Below are 20,041 nucleotides of genomic sequence, written 5' to 3' on the forward strand. Positions count from 1 at the left end.
CATCTTCTTCTTTTACAAGACCCAGGCCTCCTTGTCACAATTGGTATTATTCGTTTCTTAGTGCAACTTCGTAATTGCTGAATGATGGAATTTTGCGTACATATTCCTCCTGGCCACAACAAAGCCAGTGAGATATCTCTTTGCTTCGTGAAAAATAATGAGATGCATGGCTCATCGAGATTTACGACTTCTTTGTTTTGTCTTTTAAGTCTTCTTCGTCTTGAATATTCACCAGTATATTCTCGGGGCAGCCTATCTTTCCTATTTGGCTCTTTTGTTTTTTAATAAGCATGTGTATTACCTGCTCTTTTCAGTCTCCGTTTGTGGCTGTTCCCTAATTGCCCTGTTTCATAGGATGTTGAGTGTGTGTAACAGAATAATATGTTCTTTTTCCAAATATTTTATCTTTGGAGATGAAGTTTTAAATCAGAAGGTTGGATTTAGCTGAGATTTGACCAAGAATAAGGGTACTGAATCAAGAAAAAATTGTCTATTTATCGTTCTATCAGCTTTTGAATTGAATTAAAAAATTTGACATGATATTTGTCTTTTTAGCGATATTTCTTAAGTTTCAAACAGAACCTATACATTTACAAAAGTTTGAATCTCAGTTTTTTAAGGAAAAAATTTTACGTTTTTAATGAACGCATTTTCTAATCATCTGTTTATTTCACATATATTAAATTACTATAATATATTCTAAAAAATAACAATTCAAACAGGACCTAATATTTCATCGCTAGTTTCGGTTCACTGGCGAACAATTAAGATCAACAACTCTAAATGTTAAATTCTTGTGAAACAAACGTAAGCTATGAATATTATCGCCTAATTGATGATTTTGAAAACTAAAATCTCGAAATTTTGACACGTAAACATGGATAAAGATTGAATAAGCCAGCTAGCGCTAATTTTAGATTTGACACGTTGGCAAGCAACATTTGAAGGCAGCATTTTTGTAGCTTCTCAATTGCACCTTTTGTTTGGAATCACTGTCCTTCACACGAAATCACCCCTTAGGCAAATTTCCCTAGTCACTGTCCTCAACTTTCTCTAAGAGCTGATAGTATAAAATGTTGTTGAGTTTTCTTAAGATTTATGTCTCATTTGTGTATGGAAAAGAATCTCAAACTTTTCCAATACTTATGTGGGATTAATATTGAACTTGTCTTTTGGAGCATTATGTAGTACTTGTGAGAAGGATGCAGCTAATGGTAATTAAGACAGACTCTTGTGAGAAGGATGCAGCTAATGGTTGTGTTCATGTTTTAAACAATTCAACTCCATTCCCAACATTGGACCACAAGGTACAGATTACATTCTCTTCTAGCAACAATCTTAATTCAATGTTGATTTTCATAGTATGATTGCCAATCTGCATAATCCTAAGTGAAATTAGCATGGTACTATATGAATTGAGACAAAACAAATGAGTTTGTGTGGATTTAAATGGCACATATTGTTGCCAATTTCAGGGTCTTCTGAATTCCTTCTTGATCACATGTACTATTGTTCCTTCTTCTGTAATCCCCCCATTTTGGCCTTTCTTTTACTTTTTAGTGGTGCCTTTGTTATACTCTTTTAAAAGGGGGGCTTGAACATAGTCTTGCAATACTATTTTGTTTGAATATGAGTTTATTTGGATGATTTATTTGAGATAATTATTGTAGCACTTTTTATGATGTGATATATGTGAGATAAAAAGTTAATTGAGAAGATAAAATGGTGATTGGAATTTATGAAGCAAATTATTTTATCTCAAATCATCTCAATCCAAACACACTCACTTTGCTTAAGTTTAGAATTTTGTTTTTTTGATAAGCTAAGGGTCTGATTAAATTGCTTAATTTGGAATTCATTTGATTATATAGGGTTTGATACAATTTTGATGTGAAACTTGAGTTGTAACTTCTTTTTTTAAATTGTTTTAAACCCTCCTACCTCTTTCATACCCTTGTCACCTACAACTACAAAACACAAGATTGGAATCTTGAACTTGATAGTGGAAAGATTCTAAAAGTCTCATAGCCACTTGACCGATCCTAGTGGTTTTGAGTTTGTGAATCATACGTATAACTAAATTTGTGTAAAAATCACAATTACACCAAAATTGGATAAATCTACATCTGATGTTTCTAGATTTACACAACCGGTTTGAATTGAAATTTGTTAGGCTCCAAATTCCCGAAGATTGCTACTAAGAACTCGTAATTTCGAAACTTTTGCAACATGGTGTCAACACTTTGCTCGAGACAGTCAAAAAGCGTTCGATACATTTCGTGAAACTGAGCACGTTTTCCGAAAATAAGAACGAGAATTGAATGCGAGATGAAATGTGTTTGTTTTATATCAAACATGCCAACAATAAGCAGTATCCAAGAGAAGTCATTGTGCATATCGATGATTTGGAGTTCCCAGTTCACAAGATTGAGGAATTCAAGCAGGAACAAACAAAACACCATATCAATAACAGAAAATGCAACAAAAAGAGAAAAAGATTAAAGTTGGCGGAAATAATCGCCTCTCTTATAGCATGTTGCCTCTGAATAAATGCAGATTTTTATGCATATACTCCTCGTTTCTTGAGGCAAAAATGTCAATAAATTATGTGCACCATGTAACATATATAGTACTAGTCGTAACACTACTCACCATATTGATCTATTAATACTAGTACTTAATAATTAGTACGTCTTACTTTGTTAGACTCGTTCTCATTTTTTATCCGTTCTAAATTATAGTTCACTTTTCTAAATTTATTCTTTCAAGAATGTTAACTAATTTTTACTGTGTGAAAAAAAAATTAAAACTAACAAAGTGAGACGGAGGAAATAATATTTGCACAAATAGCAATTAATACCATCTCATTTATTGAGTCAATACTCATTTATCAAATTCATCAAGTAGTATGTGGTGGTTAATAAGTGCTTTGGGTCAGAAATTCCCTGCTAAGGGGCCAGAATTTTTCTGCTTTCTTAAGAGCTACCAAAAACTAGATTGGGTTAATTGTGGAAACCTAGTAACCCCTGTCACAGATGTTGAAAATTCAGATTTGCTTGCCATAAATACTTTCATATATATATGTATGTTATCAGAAAACCATAGGAAGTCGTTGGTTTGAAGTGAGAAAAAGTATGCTAAAGAAATGTACTTGCGGAATTTTTTTTCTTTTTGGTGATATGAAATTTAGACTGGCTCGAGACCTTCAGGCATATTGTTTTGACATTTCTTGCATTTTAAACTGTGCTCCTCATGGATTTTTTTTTGACTTCTGTGGATGACTTTACATTACTTTTCAACTGAAAAAACTTCCATCCAAAGGGGACCTACCCTTATTCAGAAATTTTACTTTTAATCTACTAATTTGTAAACGTGCCTCCACTAACTAGAATAAAATGTTCAGTTTAGGTTTTAGGTTTTAGAAAATTTTATTTTTATCCAGAGTAAATTATTAAAAGTCAACACATATATATGTGTGTGTGTGTGTGTTCCTAAAACTTAGTTGATAGCAATTCCTAACAAAAGCAAAAGTAATATTATGTAAGCTATCATTATAATTGGTAGCATTTTAGATACACAAAGAATTGTGCTTCAAAGAGTCATAGGATATTAGTGGATTTCTGGTATCCTCGTTTATTAGTTGTTAAATGTTTATGTTGCTATTTGCTACAAATTGCTACATAAATATTGGGTTTGTTCTTCATTTCTTCCTTTATTTATTTATTTTTTTTTTTGTAAAAGTTGATTTTTGAAGAGTCAAAATTAGAATCCAAAAAGTAGGTCTATTGTACCTTCTCATTTTGGCCCCTTTTTTCCCTATGAAGAAAAGTCAAAAAACGGAATAAAAAAAACAGTTGAGAACACATGACAGATTTTCTAGAATCAAAAGTTAAAAGCAAGTTCGCAAAATCAATTGAGAATAGATTGGCAAAGCTAGAGAACTGTACACCAACTGAAAAATTATTGCTCCGCCACTGCTTCCACCAATAAATTAGGACCAATTAATGTATATGCATGTTGGCTTGTATATTGATACCTTCGAAATCTTTTTAAAAAAACCAATTTTATTTGCCAAAGAGTTCCTTAAACAAAGCAAAATACCATTAAAAAAAAACGATTTTCATTCAAGAATCCTAGAGAGTAGAAAGTAATAACGTTGGGAATGAATTGAAGAAGGTACGCACAAATGCACAAATACATTTTTATTAAGCCCGCACATGTACGTGTGTTGAGCTCTGAAAATTCTGATAAAACTCTATTGCATGAGATTTTAGAACTGGGCAAATGTATATGAATTGAGGGTGAATATCCTTTACGGGAGAAATGGCTTCTTAGCAACAGTTGGCTGTTGTTGCACTAGACAATTTGTGGTTGGAATCAACTTAAAATTGTCTACTCTAGATTAAAATTCGAAGGTTTTTAACAAAAGATTGTAAGTCAATTATTAGTGTCTATATTTATTACGTTGCATTAGTGTCTATTTTACATTTCCTTGAACAATAAGAACTGATATTTGTTGAGGGTCTTGATTCCCTTATCGTCCAAGAATCTTGGGGTTAGAGTTCGGATTCGAGAAAGAGCAACGGTTACTCTTTTCATTATTAGATTTGAGGGCAAATGCATCTAGAATTATCTAAGTAGCTTGGAGAGACAAATTTTTGCCTCAAAACCTCAGAAGTTTTATTATGAAAAACACCAAAATACTTCCAATACTGAAATATGTCTTGTCCTCCTTCTAGGTATGTATTATGTACGTGTTGTGAGTTGCTGTGTACTTGTACATGGAAAAGATGGGAACCCATAAATTTTCTTGAAGGATGGAACTAAGTTGTACTATGTCTGACTTGATTTTGCTTTATTAATCTTAATTAGTTGCCTAATACTTGTTATTTCCGTGGTGATTAGTTACCTAGTTGTTTGAGTAGCACGGAATCTTAATTTTTCTACTTCTATCTGCAGAACAAAACATGTTAGTTAACATTTTTCTTTTGTTACATGACTCCTTATTGATTTATTTTTATATGATTGTTTTTCCATTCTGGTGTGGTCCTTGTGCTTTCTTTCACAAAATGCAACTAAGGGGTGATGGGAGCAAGATGCTTTATATCCTATGAGAACTCTGTCTTTGAATATAGTCATCAGTTGTAGCTAAACTTTGGAGAAGTTAGTTGTTTGCATAGTTGCCATGTGGAAGGTGACCTAGAAAATTAAAATCATATGCATAAAGAAAAGATGATATCTGATTAATTTTGGTCTAGCTAACTCATTGAGTACCATATTTTGTATGATGAGTGATTTGAAAGTAGCAGGGACATGATCATAAGGATGAGGAGCAGTCCAAGCTATGACTTTTTACCAAGGACACTGATTAGACAAATGCCCTTTTTGCGGTTTGATGAAAACCCAGCTTTACTTGATCTTCCATTGAACTTCTTCAGAATTTGTGTACAGCAAAATATTTTCTTAACTGTAAGAGCTTATGACAGATATGACATGCTTATGGGAAGAGGGGTTGAGCCGTTGGGGAAAAATTATAAGGCTAACATAAGATAAAGTTACATGAAAGCAAGAAGAATTATAAGCACAGATTGAGAGAGCTTTAAGTGTTCAGGGTAACCACGGGCTCTTTTCTCTGCATTTCTTCAATCTTTTGGATTGGTTTATGTCTTAACACGAATGTATTTGGTTTAGGGGCGGACTCTGTTTATTGCTTACAAGACATTGGGGGTCGTCTTTGGTGGGCTTGTTACATCTCCGCTTTACGTGTATCCTTCAATGCAACTGAAATCTCCAACAGAAGAAAACTATTTGGGAATCTTCAGTATTATGTTCTGGACTCTCAGTCTAATTGGACTCGTCAAGTACGCTAGTATAGCTGTTAGAGCTGATGATCAGGGTGAAGGTATACATGCATTGACGTGGTTTATATATATATGATGACTGCAATTGTTTTAATCTTGAATGTTGTTCATCATGTCCTCAACTTAGCACGCCCTGTCAAACAAATTATTTCACTCTATTTTTGACATCTTCTGCATTTAATATCTAAGTTGTACACTGAATATACTTTACTCTTGGCGTCAGCATGCTCAATTTTCCTTTACAATTTGTATGTCTTGCAAATGCTTAAGAACCTCCTAGCTAAATTTTTCATTTTTAGATATTTTCTAATTTAGGACTTATAGGTTGCTTTCAGTTTCGTGAAGGAAATCATAGAAAGTGTAGAAGTTGTTGTACGGCTATGTTGGGACACTAAAGTCAGATCAGACTAAGTTTATGTGCCTTTGAGCTTTGGCTGCAAAATATTCTGATAAAGTTGAATGACTGGGCATTGCTGTATGGGAGTTGATTAATGAATGTAATTTCCAGTCACAAGATTCCTACCAAGTCCTACTGCTGGACTTAGGATATGTTGTGTTTTATGGGCCTAACTGCCATGAAAAGTTTATGCTGCCACTTCTACAACCATTTTACCATCTGCAACTGATGAAATTCGGGGCAAAAACTTAATTGTTTACACAAGCAAACATTAATGCATCCATAAACATTTCTTCTTTGTTTATTTTCATGACTTTCCTCGTTTTAACTGTTGAATGATGTTGGAGTCAACGCAGTCGCTTCCCTTCTCCTGCATTTTGTCAGCAATGACTTTACCCAAGAAATCTATCTTTAATTTCTTCTGTAGTAGCCATATAGTTCTCTGCAGTGAACTGTGTTTTTCAGATTCATCCAACGCATATGGTTGTAATATACAGCATTTTCCTTTTCTCTTATTTAATTTTTCTTGTGGCACATGTGTTGTAGTTATTAGTGAGCCGAAAGTCAAGCAAACCTTTAAGAGTTTTCAAGTGTTTGTTGAATGTACCATTTCCTGAACTTGTATCAGTTAGGTCCTGTTTTTTTTACTTCTCCCACTTCAAACAGAAACAGACGACTGCCTTTGTTTTTAATGCATACTTTATAAGTTGAGTTAAAAACAAAATGATTTGCAGAGTGCCTCTAACCTAAACTCAATGGTTCTTTATACTTCAATGGCTAACCGACGAACCCTCCTTCGCTATGTACTTTTCCATCTACAATTAGGCCAAGCTTCACACAGATGTCTTGGAGAAGCAAATGAGAGTAGGGTTTAACATTTTGATTTTCTTTCATCAATCTGGAGATAAAAGTCGCAGGTGGGTGAAATGCAACACAGATATCAGATTCCTGTTCTGATTTTGCCTGAATTGGAGTTCAAAAGAGACGAAATAATTGTTGTGTTCTAGCTTATTGATCAGGATTAGATTAACAAGCAGAGACTTGATGATGAGTACGGATCAAAATTCAGAAGATGAATCTGTGATATTCTTATCTTTAAGCGAGTATTGAATTCACACAAGGAAAACGCATCTTTATTGTGCAGAACTTTAAGAGCTTGCTGCTTTCACCTACCCATTCTTTGCCTGTGTCATGACTTGTGGGGAATTGTTCTTTGCAGGTGGAACTTTTGCCCTCTATTCATTACTATGCAGGAAAATAAACATCAACATTCTTTCTTCAAAACGTTCATGTGCAAATTCTTGCACTACCGAAAAGCAAAGCAAACTTGGCAAATTTTTTGAGGAGAGCTTGGTTGCCAGAAGGCTGTTGCTTTTTATAGCAATTTTAGGCATGTGCATGCTAATTGGTGATGGTGTACTTACTCCTGCAATTTCAGGTCGGTTGGCATGTAACTATCGATCTGAGGATTCAGCATATTTTAATTTTTTTTCCCCTTTTTGAGAGTTTATTTCTATCATTCCTATATTTACTTTTTTGCTGAAAACCTGCCTCAGTGTTGTCAGCGATGGATGGCATCCGGGCACCTTTTCCATCGATTACTAAAAGTGAGTAACAAGCACCTTTGCTGCCTAAAATTTAACTGATGCCTGTAAAGTTTCCTGAATTTGTAAGTCTGAAGAGGGAGAGCTAGGTTCCTAAGTTCATAGACTACATTTCATGCATGTCTACAACATGCAACAAAAAACAATTAATAAACATGATTTATACTGCATATCAGATTGACCATTTAGTAGTTGCACAAAAAAAAAAAATGATCGGATCAGGAAACTTAGAACTCGAGCAGAAGGTAAAGAACTACTACTAATTGTTGAAGCACTCAAGGAGAAAGGTGAACTCAAGCTAGTTACTGAAAACCTAAAGAGGATGAAAATTTGGACTTCCATTACCAGCCAAATCAGCAACAAAATATTTTATCATGTTGAAGTTTTAGTTTTTTGACTTGCAGCATGGGTGGAAATCCTCTCAGCAGTGGTCCTCATTGCTTTATTTCTCCTGCAGAAATATGGAACCTCCAGAGTGAGTTTCCTTTTCTCACCTATAATGGGTGCATGGACCCTCACTACTCCTCTTGTAGGAATATTTAGTATCATAAAGCACTACCCAAGCATATATAAGGCAATATCACCCCATTACATATTCACATTCTTCTGGAGAAACGGGAAGGAAGGCTGGCTGTTGCTCAGTGGAACTATCCTTTGCATCACAGGCAAGCCTCATACAACCATCTGACTAGATTATGTGAATCCAAAGCTAATGCGTCTCTTTTACTTATCACTATTTTTAGCTTCAACTATTTTGACTGTCTGGGGGTGGGAGTGGCAGGGGAGCTTCTGGAAATACTTATGACTTTTCTAGGATTTCAATAAATTTAAGTTTCAATTCAAGCAATGCTTTTGACTGCAGTAAATTCCAGGAGCATAATATACATTGACGTGCTAGAAAAGACTTGTTCTCAGTAAATTGTTGGAAACTTAACTGTTTTACAACTGATGCAAATTATTCCTGTTATCATCACGAATTATGAAGCAGGATTTTTTTCTAAATGAATACTAAGCACTATTGTATCACAACTTCTACTAACCATATTGCAGGTTTTCGTTCCAATCAAATTACTGATCATATATTTCTTTTTCCTCCTTGGCTCCTTTTTCTTCTTCGTCTGCTTCTACCTTTTTTTTTTTTTCCTTTTCTGGTCTTGTTTTCTCCCTAAACTTTTGATAGTTTTGCGACACCCTGCCGCCAGGCGCCAGTGGGGGGAGGGTGAAGGAAGGCCGAGGAGTGTGGATTAGGTGATCATTATTTGAAATCTCATTGTTGCTTCTATGCAGGTTCTGAGGCCATGTTTGCTGATCTTGGTCATTTCAACAAGAGTTCAATCCAGGTGAAATTCATGAAAAATCTTCTTGATCTTCAGGGCCAGTTTTTTGCTTTATATCGATCCTAACTCCATTGAAAATAATCTGGCAGATAGCTTTTCTCTTCACAATATATCCATCCTTAGTTCTGACATATGCTGGACAGACTGCTTACTTGATCAGAAACCCAAATGACCATAAGGATGGGTTTTACAAGTTTATCCCATCTGCTGTATACTGGCCTATGTTTGTGGTATCCACACTAGCAGCTATTGTAGCTAGCCAATCGTTGATTTCGGCAACATTTTCAATTATCAAGCAATCTGTAGCACTTGATTATTTTCCTCGGGTCAAGATAGTCCACACATCGACCAGACAAGAAGGAGAGGTGTATTCTCCTGAAGTTAATTATATTCTTATGGTACTTTGTGTTGCTGTAATACTAATATTTGGAGATGGATCAGAAATTGGAAATGCCTTTGGTAAGACATATTGTTTACTCTATTTTATTGCTATAGTTGATCTACCTAGCACTCATAAGCATTGTTATATTAGCCTCCCTTCAGATCTAGCTATGCCAATCAATCTTCTCATTTGACATATATACAAATGGTTTGAACCAAGAAACTTGGCAGGATTTAATTTGTTTCATTTACAAAGTTACTTAGAATAAGGAGTTCCAGCTAGTAGGGTTCAACTATTCTTGTTTGTTTTACATTGATGCCAATTTCATTTTTTTAGAAGTGTTTGCTCTTGTTATATTATTATATTTGACGAATTCAGTCTGTTTAGTTAAATTCAGAAAGTTTTCATTTGCAAGTAGGTAGGAGCCCTGAGGCATGTGACTAATCTGCAGCATAATGTTTTTGTAAAGAAAATGTTGATTATGATGAATTCTCAGTTTTGCTTATTTCTTCGATTTTCTAATAAGTAACAGCATCCTTTTAGGAGTTGTTGTCACCATGGTCATGCTCATTACAACAACACTGCTGACTTTAGTCATGATCATTGTTTGGAGAACTCCACCTGTTCTAGCTGCACTTTACTTTGTTGTATTTTTCGTGATGGAGGGTGTCTATGTTAGTTCTGTCTTCACCAAAATTCCAGAAGGCGGTTGGATTCCATTTGCCATTTCTCTTATCCTTGCATTTATTATGTTTTGCTGGTTCTATGGAAGGCAGAGAAAGATAGAGTATGAGTTAACAAACAGAATAGATATGGACAGGCTTAAAACACTGCTCTCTGATCCGGGCATCCAGAGGGTTCCTGGACTTTGTTTTTTCTATACTAAGATTCAAGATGGGCTGACCCCCGTATTTGGTCACTACTTGAAGAATATGAAATCTCTTCACACCATCACTGTGTTTACGACTCTTAGATATATAATGGTTGCAAAAGTCCCGCCACATGAAAGAATTATTGTCAGCAAATTAGGCCTCAAAGGAGTTTATGGGTGCATCGTTCAGTATGGCTATGCTGATTCTCTTAGCCTTGAAGGGGTCGACTTTGTTCTTCAAGTTACTGATGGTTTGCAGAATCAAGTGCGTGATTTATTTGATCAAGCACAATCTACTACTTCCTTGGATGAAGAAATTGCTGGCATAAAAGAGGCAAAACTTGCAGGAGTGGTTCATGTACGCGGGAAGACAAGGTTTCATATCAGTAAGAGTTCTAGCTGGTTTGACAGAAATATGATTGCTTTCTATGAAGTCCTGCACAGTAATTGCAGGTCTGCGCTTCCTGCTTTGGGAATTCCACTGCCACACTGCATAGAGGTTGGAATGCGTTATGAAGTTTGAACTGAAAAACAACAATCCTGATATTCTGGTCATTCTTTGTTCTTGCATCAGTAAGATAAAATCTGCTAGAAGTCTACAAGATTATAGAACCCACTGCTGCATCGCAATTTTAATGACTTTCTTCAAAATGAAAACAGCGAAGATACATTCATCTAAGTAGTTGGTTTGGCATCAATTAGTTTTTGGGTAAATAGTTAGTAGGGATGAAAACAAGTCGGACGGAGGTATGTTTAGAATTGGTTTGAAGATTAAAGGAAAGGTTTAAACTTGGCTTGCGTTTGAAATTTTTTTGAAAGAAACTAATCTAGTTTGGTTTGAAATTTCAAATGTATGTTCATGGAAAACTTGGCTTGGTTTGTCAAAGCATCGAGCTCAAACACATACAATCAAAGCTTCATTTGGTTTGAAATTTCAAGTTGTATTATATAGAGATTTTCACCCTAATTGTTACTTTTTCCCCTTGACTTTTGCTCTTTGATATTCAAGATAAATTAGGGATGTGATTAAAATCAATTATACCTATTCAAGAGACAAAAGTATTATATGCTTGCTATTTTAGAAGATAAACAAAGTACAGAAAGGAAGGAACTAGAGTTAAAGGAAGGACACTATAGACATACTTCTATGAATTTACTTGCCTTGTATATTCTTGTACATATCGAATCGGACAACATGAAGATCGTGATTGATTCGTTAATATTTTCAAGTTTGAAATCATGTTGGAATCTGGATTGATACCTAAACAAACAAGCTTCAACAAGTTTGATTCAGTCAAGTTGAAGCCAAATACCAAACTATTTATTTCGATTTATAGCCCTAATAGTTAGTTAATCCTAGACTTCTCTAAGTAATATCCTTTCAGGGATGAGGCATAGCTCAAATTCTCCAACATTGTTTATCAATGCTCTATGAGAATTTGATATATTGTTAATTTCATAGCGCTAGTTCTTCATGCTTTGATGATATAGGGTAATTAAAAGGCAATGTAAATTTCTAACCTTATCATTCACCTTCTAAATTATTTATACTTTAGCAATGTAAATTTATATTTTCAAAGTCAAAGTAATATTGGACCTATCTTTTATCATGTGCTCTTAGAACACATAATAGAAGAACCCTAAAATTAACGAGAATTTTCAATTATAAGTACTTCAAAATTTTAAAACTCCGATAGTATCATAGACACTTTGATATTTATAGTTACAAATACATATATAAATTAAGTGTTATATTCGACTATATAAACTATAAGTTTAAGATGAAACCCCTCTCCCCCCTCCAAAAAAAAAAAGGAAAAAGAAAAACGTGCCTAAAGAATAGATAGTGAATACATGACTAAAATATAGAAACAACGAAGAAAATATCAATGAATTTGAGAGATCAAGCAAATTATTTAGCAATGTGGCTTTCAAAAATCACAAATGTTTTAACTTTAAGTTCTTCCTTTTTTAATCTTCTTGGTTGTTTGTTCCCATTATTGTTCGACTTCATATGATGTTGGAGTGTATAACCGGGAGAGAATAATAAATTAAATTTGAGGCAATATGGTCCATACACCTCTATCTAAATCGATAGCTTTGATGAATTGACCACTTGTTTTATTAGGATTGAAACGTGTACAAGATCGATAGTTAAAATGAACGATAATGTATTTTATCTCTCCTTAAAATATTCTTGTTTCCAATTATTCTACCTTACAATATGGAATTTAGTTTTAAAAAAGGTCCAATCCAATAAAGAATTTACCCATAGTAATTGTACTGGATTACAAAATCATTGTCTATTTTATATTGCAATGGACTTGTCAATTGAATGAAAAATTTGGCATGATTTCTGTTTTGAGAAAAATGCAGTTTTGGTACCTAAACTTTGACGCACGAGCAGTTTTAGTCCCCAAATTTTGGACGAAAACAAATTTGGTACCCGAACTTTCAAATTTTGAGCACATTAAGTACCCTTGACGATTTTTTCCCAAATTGTTACCGGAAACAACCACGTGACTGTCACGTGTCCGGCCAAAATGGAATAAAAAAAGGTCAAAATGCAGTTTTGGTACCTAAACTTTGACGCACGAGCGGTTTTAGTCCCCAAATTTTGAACAAAAAAAAGTATTAAATTTAAGAACTAATAGCGTAATAAAGAAAAAATCCAATGACTAAATAACATCACATGAGTCAACAAAACCCAAGAACCGATACGAATGAGCTCCAATTCCAATACATTAATCTAAGAATCAAGTCACAAATTCAAGAACCGATACAAATGAGCTCCAATTCCAGATAAATTTTGTGACTTGATTCTTAGATTAATGTATTGGAATTGGAGCTCATTCGTATCGGTTCTTGGGTTTTGTTGACTCATGTGATGTTATTTAGTCTTTAAATTTTTTCTTTATTACGCTATTAGTCCTTAAATTTATATTTAGTATTAGAATGACATTTGACATTTTTTTGGCCTTTTTTTATACAATTGTGGTCGGACATGTGACTGTCATATGGCTTTTTTCGATAATAATTTGGAAAAAAATCGTCAAGGGTACTTAATGTGTTCAAATTTGAAAGTTCAGGTACCAAATTCGTCTTCGTAAAAAATTTGGGGATTAAAACCGCTCGTGCGTCAAAGTTTAAGTACCAAAACTGCATTTTTTGCCTTTTTTAATTCCATTTTGGCCGGACACGTGACTGTCACATGGCTTTCTCCGGTAATAATTTCAGAAAAAATCGTCAAGGGTACTTAATGTACTCAAAATTTGAAAGTTCGGGTACCAAATTTGTTTTCATCCAAAATTTGGGGACTAAAACCGCTCGTGCGTCAAAGTTTAGGTACCAAAATTACATTTTTCTCTTTCTGTTTTTTATGATAATGTCTCTTTAGTTCCAAACAGAACCAATGTGGCATTTTACGAAACCAATGTGGCAAGTTTTAGTTTTTCATCATTGTTGTTATGCCTAAGGACAATGCACACCAGCTCAGCAATCAAGAAGCTTTGGGCTAAAAATAAAAACAATGTGCCAATTTTCTTTTTTGGGCATCGATGGATTCCATTTGTTTTGCCACAATTTATTATGTTAAGCTCGGCCTGGCTCAGCGGTTAAACTATTTGGCCCAATAAACCGGTCATTAGACCAAGACGAGCTCCTAATTTGACCAGATAAAAAATTTATCCGATGACATCCGTTTGACCACAAGATACATACGTACATACGTATACATTCTCTTCAGACTACAATATTAGTTAACTAGTTTTGTACCCGTTTGTTGAACGGGAATCTTCAAAAAATAATAAACTATTTAGTCAGTTTTATAAAAATGTCGATATGAAATACAAACTTGATGTATATTTTATATGCGCATTATAATATAAAGTATTCTTATAATATAAATTTGAACATCTAATTCAGTAAATAATAATTCAAAAATAGAAAAAAATAACATTCGACAATACCATAACATTCAAAAATTTGAAAATAAATAAAAAGTGCAGTAAATAGTATCAAATAATATTCTACTCTTCAGAAACTTATTTTTATTTTTCTTCTATTTGAATATTCTCCTTGATTTGTCCGTGCAAATCAGCATTTATTGATTTTCCATTATCACTGCATGATAGCAAAACAGAATAACTAAGAATAAAAAAATAAATGATTTATGGCATTCAAGATTGTGTATAATAATACGTAAAGATTGTTAATTTAAGAAAGTAAAATAGTATCAAAAAATAGTATAACAAATCTTTTTATAAAGATTCCCTTCCTCTGCGATTTTTGTTGAACCCTCTGATGAATGATTCATATGAAGCGTATTGAAATGTTGTTGATTAGAATCATCTGTTATACTAATTGAGATCTGGAAAAAAGATGCTTCAGGTTGGTATTGGTTGTCAGTTCCACCAATCTGATAATGATTTATCAAAATTAAAAGCAAAAATATTATGTGAGATATAATGTGTAAAATATAAGAGAAATTTATTACTAATTCAAGATATATTACTAATCCTATGTGTTCATTAAAAAAACAGAAAATACAAACAAAAAAAATTCAAGATATGTTACTAAACTTTTACAATTAAAGATCAACGTGTCTTTTTTAAAAAAAAAATATGTTTTGAAAGAAGATGTACCTAATAATCAAGAGGGGTGAAAATCCAAAATCGATACTTTAATGTGCCAACCGCTTGCACTGAAAATACCTAACCATGAATTTAATACTTGAAATCAATATATTAGAGGCTATATGTAGTGTAGGCATTAGAAATAAGGATTGATAAGAATTTAAAGAGATATTGATAAGAACATTAAAAGTAGGTTTATCTTGATTTAAATTGTTTAAAATACGTAACTTTGGGTAGAAAATAAGAATTCTATAATTTTAAGAATTCTTATAGGAAATAAAAGTGCGTTCTCAAGACAAATTTTATCTATCTTAAAAGACCATCTCAACTATATCAAGTCCTTTAAGTGCATGGACTTCTATGGTGTGGGTCCACACACTAAATACTCCCCATCATCTGGGTAGAAATGTATTGTGAATCCTATAACCTAGCAATGAGTATAACTTGCATGTTTTGATTAACAACAAACGGGTTTATAAGAATTTACAAACCCGTACTCAAATAGGAATTTATATTTGACCGTACGGGTCAAATACATATAGTTAATTGGATTCAATTAACTTTTTCTTTTCCATAAATTTCGTGCTATGCACTATGTCTTGATAACGCATTTAATAGTAAAATTTATTAAGAATCCTATTTCCAACATCAGATATTGACTTCTATTATTAATGGTTTCTTTTGAAATTAGTTACTTTTCTACTTCTTGTAGTGATAACAATTCTTATTTACTTTGGTTCCCTATGCAGTACATAAATTATTGGCATGAATTTGGAGATATATCTAATAGAGATATTTATGTCTCTTTTATTTATACCGCATTACTTTCTAGTTCCTTTTTTGGGTAGGAAATAAGAATCACATAATATTAAGAATTCTTATAGGAAATAAGAATTGATATATATCTAAACAAAAAAGTAGCAAGCCACGTAGGAAACTACTTGCCGTCTCATTAAGTCACGTAAGAAAGAGAAAATATGAAAGGATAAAAATGAAAATACGACTTTATTATATATATATATATATATATATATATATATATATATATATGATGCTGATTTTCACATGAGTTGTAGATTGCCTCTTTGTATAATCCCAACTAAAGCATAGTAGCACATCCAAATAGCATATAGCATAGCAGCCCAAATAGGAAATTGTTGCCATGCAATTTTAATATCTTCAAAAAAAGTCGTTCGTTGGACGGGAATTAGGCAAGTAGTTTCCTCATTCTTATAATAAAGTCTTATTCTCATTCTTATTCTTTCATGTTTTCTCTTTCCTACGTGACTTAATGAGACGGCAAGTAGTTTCTTATGTGGTTTGCTCCTTTTATATATATATATATATATATCAATTCTTATTTCCTATAAGAATTCTTAATATTATATGATTCTTATTTCCTACCCAAAAATGAAACTGGAAAGTAATGCGATATATATAAAAGAGACATAAATATCTCTATTAGATATATCTCCAAATTCATGCCAATAATTTGTGTAATGCATAGGGAACTGAAGTAAATAAGAATTGTTATCACTAGAAGAAGTAGAAAAGTAATTAATTTCAAAAAAAACCATTAATAACAGAAGTCAATATTTGATGTTGGAAATAAGATTCTTAATAAATTTTATTATTAATTGTGTTATCAAGACATAGTGCATAGCACGAAATTTTTGGAAAAGAAAAAGTTAATTGAATCCAATTAACCATATGTATTTGACTTGTACGGTCAAATATAAATTCCTATTTGAGCACGAATTCGTAAATTTCTATAAACCCGTTCGTTGTTAATCAAAACATGCAGGTTATACTCATTGTTAGGTTATAGAATTCACAATACATCTCTGCTCAGATGGTGGAGAGTATTTAGTGTGTAGGCCCACACCATAGGAGTCCATGCGCTTAAAGGATTCGATATAGTTGAGATGGTATTTCAAAGTAGGTAAAACCTGTCTTGAGAGCACACTTTTATTTCCTATAAGAATTCTTAATTGTTATTCTTGGTTTTGATGATCACAAAAGTTTGTTTATACAGACCAAGAAAGTGAACACTTTGATCAGGCCTGATGAAACAAAGAAAGCATATGTTTAATTGACTTCAGTCTACGATGCTTTGGATGTGGCAAACAAGATTGAAATAATATGAATGAATTTAGTCATTGTTTTGTTCCAATCAAAGATACTGTCTTGTTAGTACGTCAAGTGTGTTATTCTTGGTACTTTGAAATGTTTATCTAACTTTCTTCAAATATGAGTGTTTGTGTTTAGAATCAGGTTCGAATGTGTCATGAAATGCAAAACAATCAAAAGGGAGAAGCAAAAACAGGACAAACAGGTCGGATGGCCGAAAGGAATCTGTCGGACGTCCGAAAGAAGTAAGAACATCAAGAAGGAAGCTATGTCGGACGCTCATAAAGAGCCATCGGACGTCCGGAAGGTTCGGACGCACACCTCGGACGCACATCAACCGCATCGGACGTCCGAGAAATTCCAAATTAACTTGCCAACTCTCGGCCTAAGCTCGGACGCTGTACTGTCGGACGATAAACACTCATCGGACGTCCGAACGTCAAACTTGCTGTTTTCGGACGATTGGTTCGGACGATGATTTGTTCGTCGGACGTCCGACAGCTCCAACGGCTAGTTGACTCTTCAGCTGCCTTCTATCCGTTGGAAGCATTGATGAAACCCATTTCTGGTTCCCTTTAAAATCAAACTGGTTAGAACCAAGCAAGGACTTTTGCACACTTTGTTTACAAGATCTCAAGAGATATTTTAGCTAGAAAATAGTCTCCAAAGCTAGATTTGTTTTAAAGTGGTGTGAATTTCTGGTGAGCATTTCTTTTGTGGTTGAAAGGATCTTTAGTGTAGCTTTGTTGACGGTTTTTTGAGTGATTGTAAAACTTCTTAACTTGACTAAGTGCGGCTTAGGGCAAGGAGGAAGTGCTCCCTCCATTGTACATCTAGTTGATCTTCTTTCATCAAGGAGAAGTTGCTCTTCCTAGTGTTTGGTCTTCAAGTTTGAGGACAGCTTGGTAGACACTTGGTTTGATTCCCTATCTTACTTTTCTGTTTAATAAAATCTTCATTGCTTATCTATACTTGCTTCTCTGATCAATATTGCTATTGTCTTCTAATCTACTTGGTTGATCATTACTAAAAAGGAAGGTAAATTTTCATTAAATAAAAAGTGCATAAACTTGGTTAAGATTTTAATCAACCCAATTCACCCCCCCTCTTGGTTGTCTGTGGGACTTACATTAATATTATAGGATTCTTATTTCTTACCCAAAGTTACGTACTTTAAACAACTTAAATCAAGATAAATCTACATTTAATGTTCTTATTAATATTTTTTTTATATTCTTATCAATTCTTATTTCTTATGCCTACATTACATATAATTTCTAATATATTGATTTCAAGTATCAAATTCATGGTTAGGTAGTTTCAGTGCAAGCGGTTGGCACATTAAAATATCGATTTTGGGTTTCCACTCCTCTTGATTATCAGGTACATATTCTTTCAATACATATTTTTTTTAAAAAGGCATGTTGATCTTCAATTGTAAAAGTTTAGTAACATGTCTTGAATTTTTTTTTGTTTTTATTTTTTGTTTGTTTTTTTATGAACACATAGGATTAGTAATATATCTTGAATTAGTAATAAATTTCTCTTATATTTCACATATTATATCTCACATAATATTTTTGCCTTTAATTTTGATAAATTATTATCAGATTGGTGGAATCGACAACCAATACCAACTTGAAGCATCTTCTTCCCAGATCTCAATTAGTATAACAGATGATTCTAATCAACAACATTTCATATGAATCATTCATCAGAAGGTTCAACAAAAACCACAGAGGAAGGAAATCCTCATAAAAAAATTTGTATGAGAAGGTAGATTTAATATACTATTTTACTTTCTTAAATTATAATCTTTACATGTTGTTATACACAATCTTGAATACGATAAATTATTTATTTTTTATACTTAGTTATCCTACTTTATTTGATATTATTTGATATTATTTACTGCATTTTTTATTTATTTTCAAGTTTTTGAATATTATGGTATTGTCGAATGTTATTTTTTCCATTTTTAAATTATTATTTACTGAATTAGATGTTCAAATTTATATTGTAAGAATACTTTATATTACAATGTGCATATAGTAATATACTTAAGAAAGGTTATAGTAAAATATACATTAAGTTTGTATTTCATATCGACATTTTTATAAAATTGACTAAATAATTTATTATTTTTCGAAGATTCCCGTCCAACGAACGGGTACAAAGTGCAATTTTAGATTCCCGTCCAACGAAGGGGTTAAGGTATACCAGTCACATACTATCAATTAAGAAAGTTGAATCTTGTATATCTAATCTGCCTAAATAATTCAGGATGATGTAGGTCTTTAATTTTTTGATACGATATAATTGTTTCATAAATAGTTTATAAGAATTAGCTTTTTAGCAAGAATCTTAAAATGATGCCACAACAGAAGCAACAAAAATAATTTTAAAAAAAACTCGTTCTTTCAAGTCTATAATACTATTAATTAATGAAATTGACTCAATGATTAAGAGAGGGCTCTTAGATTTTTCCTCACAATCACGTAAAAAGTAAGTTATGACACCACTATAGTCCAAATTTTATTCCCAAACAAATCTGTGTTTAAAAGACAAAACTATCCCTTTTAAGTTTATGATCTGTTTGATAACTTAGTTTAGTACTTAAATATAAAGGATTCATATCTTAGCATATTTAGACCGTTTGATAACAAAAAATTGAACACTTAAATTAATTGACACTGAATTTTCTAGACAAAACTTGTTTCTAAAATTAAGTGATAAGCTATTCACTTATCATTGAATGTGATATACACTTAAATGTATTAGATTTAATACTTAATAATTCAATAACTTAATGAATTCATATTTCA

General features: G+C 32.9%; 1 protein-coding gene across 3 annotated transcripts; it reads left to right on the forward strand.

Annotated features, from left to right (window-relative positions):
• Positions 1-1,047: 1,047 nt before the first annotated feature.
• On the forward strand, positions 1,048-11,384 carry LOC113716050 (probable potassium transporter 17). Of its 3 annotated transcripts, none has more exons than XM_072070242.1 (8): positions 1,049-1,307; positions 5,692-5,902; positions 7,478-7,696; positions 7,815-7,865; positions 8,267-8,527; positions 9,150-9,202; positions 9,289-9,658; positions 10,125-11,384. In XM_072070242.1, exons 1-8 carry the CDS (start codon positions 1,203-1,205, stop codon positions 10,973-10,975), a joined length of 2,121 nt encoding a protein of 706 aa, XP_071926343.1. In that variant the 5' UTR covers positions 1,049-1,202; the 3' UTR covers positions 10,976-11,384. The 3 variants fall into 3 exon arrangements, with proteins under 3 accessions (XP_071926344.1, XP_071926343.1, XP_071926345.1); XM_072070244.1 differs by lacking the exon at positions 1,049-1,307 and adding an exon at positions 4,057-5,612; XM_072070243.1 differs by lacking the exon at positions 7,815-7,865 and having other exon boundaries at positions 1,048-1,307.
• Positions 11,385-20,041: the final 8,657 nt, after the last annotated feature.

Source organism: Coffea arabica, chromosome 11c, assembly GCF_036785885.1.
Source record: "Coffea arabica cultivar ET-39 chromosome 11c, Coffea Arabica ET-39 HiFi, whole genome shotgun sequence".
Lineage (NCBI taxonomy): Eukaryota > Viridiplantae > Streptophyta > Magnoliopsida > Gentianales > Rubiaceae > Coffea > Coffea arabica.

Excerpts from the sequence above, each read along its gene's own strand:
- LOC113716050 (XM_072070242.1), top strand. The coding sequence starts at position 1,203 with ATGCAGCTAATGGTAATTAAGACAGACTCTTGTGAGAAGGATGCAGCT. Across the intron at positions 5,903-7,477 it reads AGCTGATGATCAGGGTGAAG|GTGGAACTTTTGCCCTCTAT; the intron begins GTATACATGCAT and ends TGTTCTTTGCAG. Across the intron at positions 7,866-8,266 it reads TTTTCCATCGATTACTAAAA|CATGGGTGGAAATCCTCTCA; the intron begins GTGAGTAACAAG and ends TTTGACTTGCAG.